This window comes from Suricata suricatta, chromosome 16 (genome assembly GCF_006229205.1).
Source record: "Suricata suricatta isolate VVHF042 chromosome 16, meerkat_22Aug2017_6uvM2_HiC, whole genome shotgun sequence".
NCBI lineage: Eukaryota > Metazoa > Chordata > Mammalia > Carnivora > Herpestidae > Suricata > Suricata suricatta.
This window is the reverse complement of record NC_043715.1, coordinates 26,671,669-26,673,501: the sequence shown is the minus strand read 5'-3', so window position 1 is coordinate 26,673,501 and position 1,833 is coordinate 26,671,669. Positions and strand designations below refer to the sequence as shown.

The 1,833-nt window shown below is 57.4% G+C and overlaps 1 protein-coding gene across 1 annotated transcript in view; it reads left to right on the top strand.

The window, feature by feature from the left end:
- Positions 1 to 1,268: 1,268 nt before the first annotated feature.
- The window catches only part of LOC115280773 (metallothionein-1D), a 1,783-nt gene continuing 1,218 nt past the window's right edge, over positions 1,269 to 1,833 (top strand). Inside the window, exon 1 of the mRNA XM_029925847.1 lies at positions 1,269 to 1,385. Coding sequence (XP_029781707.1) covers positions 1,358 to 1,385 — 28 coding nt within the window. The 5' untranslated portion in view covers positions 1,269 to 1,357. The remainder of the gene's footprint in view (positions 1,386 to 1,833) is intronic.

Below are 1,833 nucleotides of genomic sequence, written 5' to 3'. Positions count from 1 at the left end.
CTCTCTAACCCTCTCTCCTTCCTGTGTTTGTGCCTGCTCTCACTCACACTCTATCAAAATAAATAAATAAACTTAAAATTTTAAAAAATTAATGGATCGCTGTTCAAGTTCAAATAGCCAAGATGAGAAACAAGGATGGGAACAGGCTAAATGCTATGCAGTTGTCAGGAATACAAAAAGGGACTGAACCACTTGTAACCACAAATAACAAAATAAGCTTTGTTATTTGATGCCAGGCCCGCCTGTCACATAAAAAGATTCCTCCCACACTTTGGTAACCTCCATCATGAGTGGGGTGAATGGGCAGGGTTGCGGAATGCCCTAGAAGGTTTAGGCAAAGGAGCTCTGGGACAAATGTGCCCACACTCCCCTTCCGCGGTGGAGGATAGAACCCACCGCAGGCCTATGCTCAATATGTTATCCTGTACAAGCCAAACGCGCCCATGGCAATGCCAGGCAGGGTGGTGATGGAGGTCACTAAATACTATGTAATTCTTGGAATGCTGTAAGGGAAATACCCAACCCTTCTTACTTTGTTATAAAGCCAGGTCTCCCTGTTACCTAAAAGAATGCTTCCTTTAGGACATCCTACCCATTGGGCACCGCCTGGAATGGGGGGCACCGCCTGGCCGTGGGGAGCCCTAGTTTTAACCCAAAGAAGACAATCGCGCCCATATATCCTTTCCCCGTGGAGAAGGCAAAGAAGCAATAGTCTGTGTCCTCAGCACAGTGCATAGGGTAAACGTGCCAGAAAGCCCGACTTGGGGCCAGGAAACGAAATTCCATGGGAGGCAAAGGTTAGTCCACTGCCCATCCTCTGCACACAGCTCTCACAAGTCGCCCTGCACACCCATCCTCTGCCCCTTGCCCCCGCCAAGCCTGGGTCTGAAAAAGAGAGGTAGGGGTGCACAGGGGCTCCGGGAAAGGGCCACCCCTGGACACAATCACTGGGGAATGCAAGGGTGGGGGAAGCAGCGAGGACCCAGGCAGGGTTCCGGAAACGGACGGGAACGGGACGGCCGTCATCCTCCGGGAGACAGAGAGGGGGCCGCCGGGGAGGCTGGGACACGACGTGCCGACCGCCGCGTGCCTCTCCCCGCGGTGCGCACGGAGCCCCGCCGCCCTCGTGGACCCGTGCGCCCGGCTCCGCGGGGTGCACACAGCTCAGCCAAGGACACGCGGGCCGCGCGCTCTCCGCGGGGCGGGTGCAAGGACAGGGGCGGGGCTTTTGCGCCCGGACCGCCCGCCGCCGCTATAAAGTTGGCCAGCTGCTCACAGGCTGCACCACGCCTCCAGCCCTCAGCAGTGTGCTTCTTGTGTCTCCTGGTTTGGACCTCCGTCGTCACCTCGGCTCGAGATGGACCCCAACTGCTCTTGCTCCACCGGTAAGGAGTCCCCGGCTCTAAACCTTAGGCTGCAGTTTCCCAGACCCGGACCGACTGTCCTTGGGGAGAAGAGCGAGAATTTGAACTTCAGCAGGAGCTGACTCCCTTCGTGAGCACCTGCAGTGCCCTCTCCCTCGCCAAGCTCCCGAGACCATTTCTGTTCTCTCTGTGCCTCTGTGTTCGAGTGGACGGCACTGAGGTCACGTCGGGGTCCCCTGGTTGGTCGGGGGCTGCTGACCTGGGACGCAGTGCTCTGTCCAGGCCTCGGAGCAGCCAGTGCTTGATGGGAGGTGGGCATTGCCCCCTCAGGATTTAAGCCAAAGGCTCTGGCCCTAGCCTTAGCCTGCTTGGACTAAGCCTGGAGCCTGGGACCTTCCCTGTGGAATGCTGGAGGGGACATACCCTTCCAAGCAGGAAGGGAGGTACCTTTCCAAGCACCAGCAGAGAG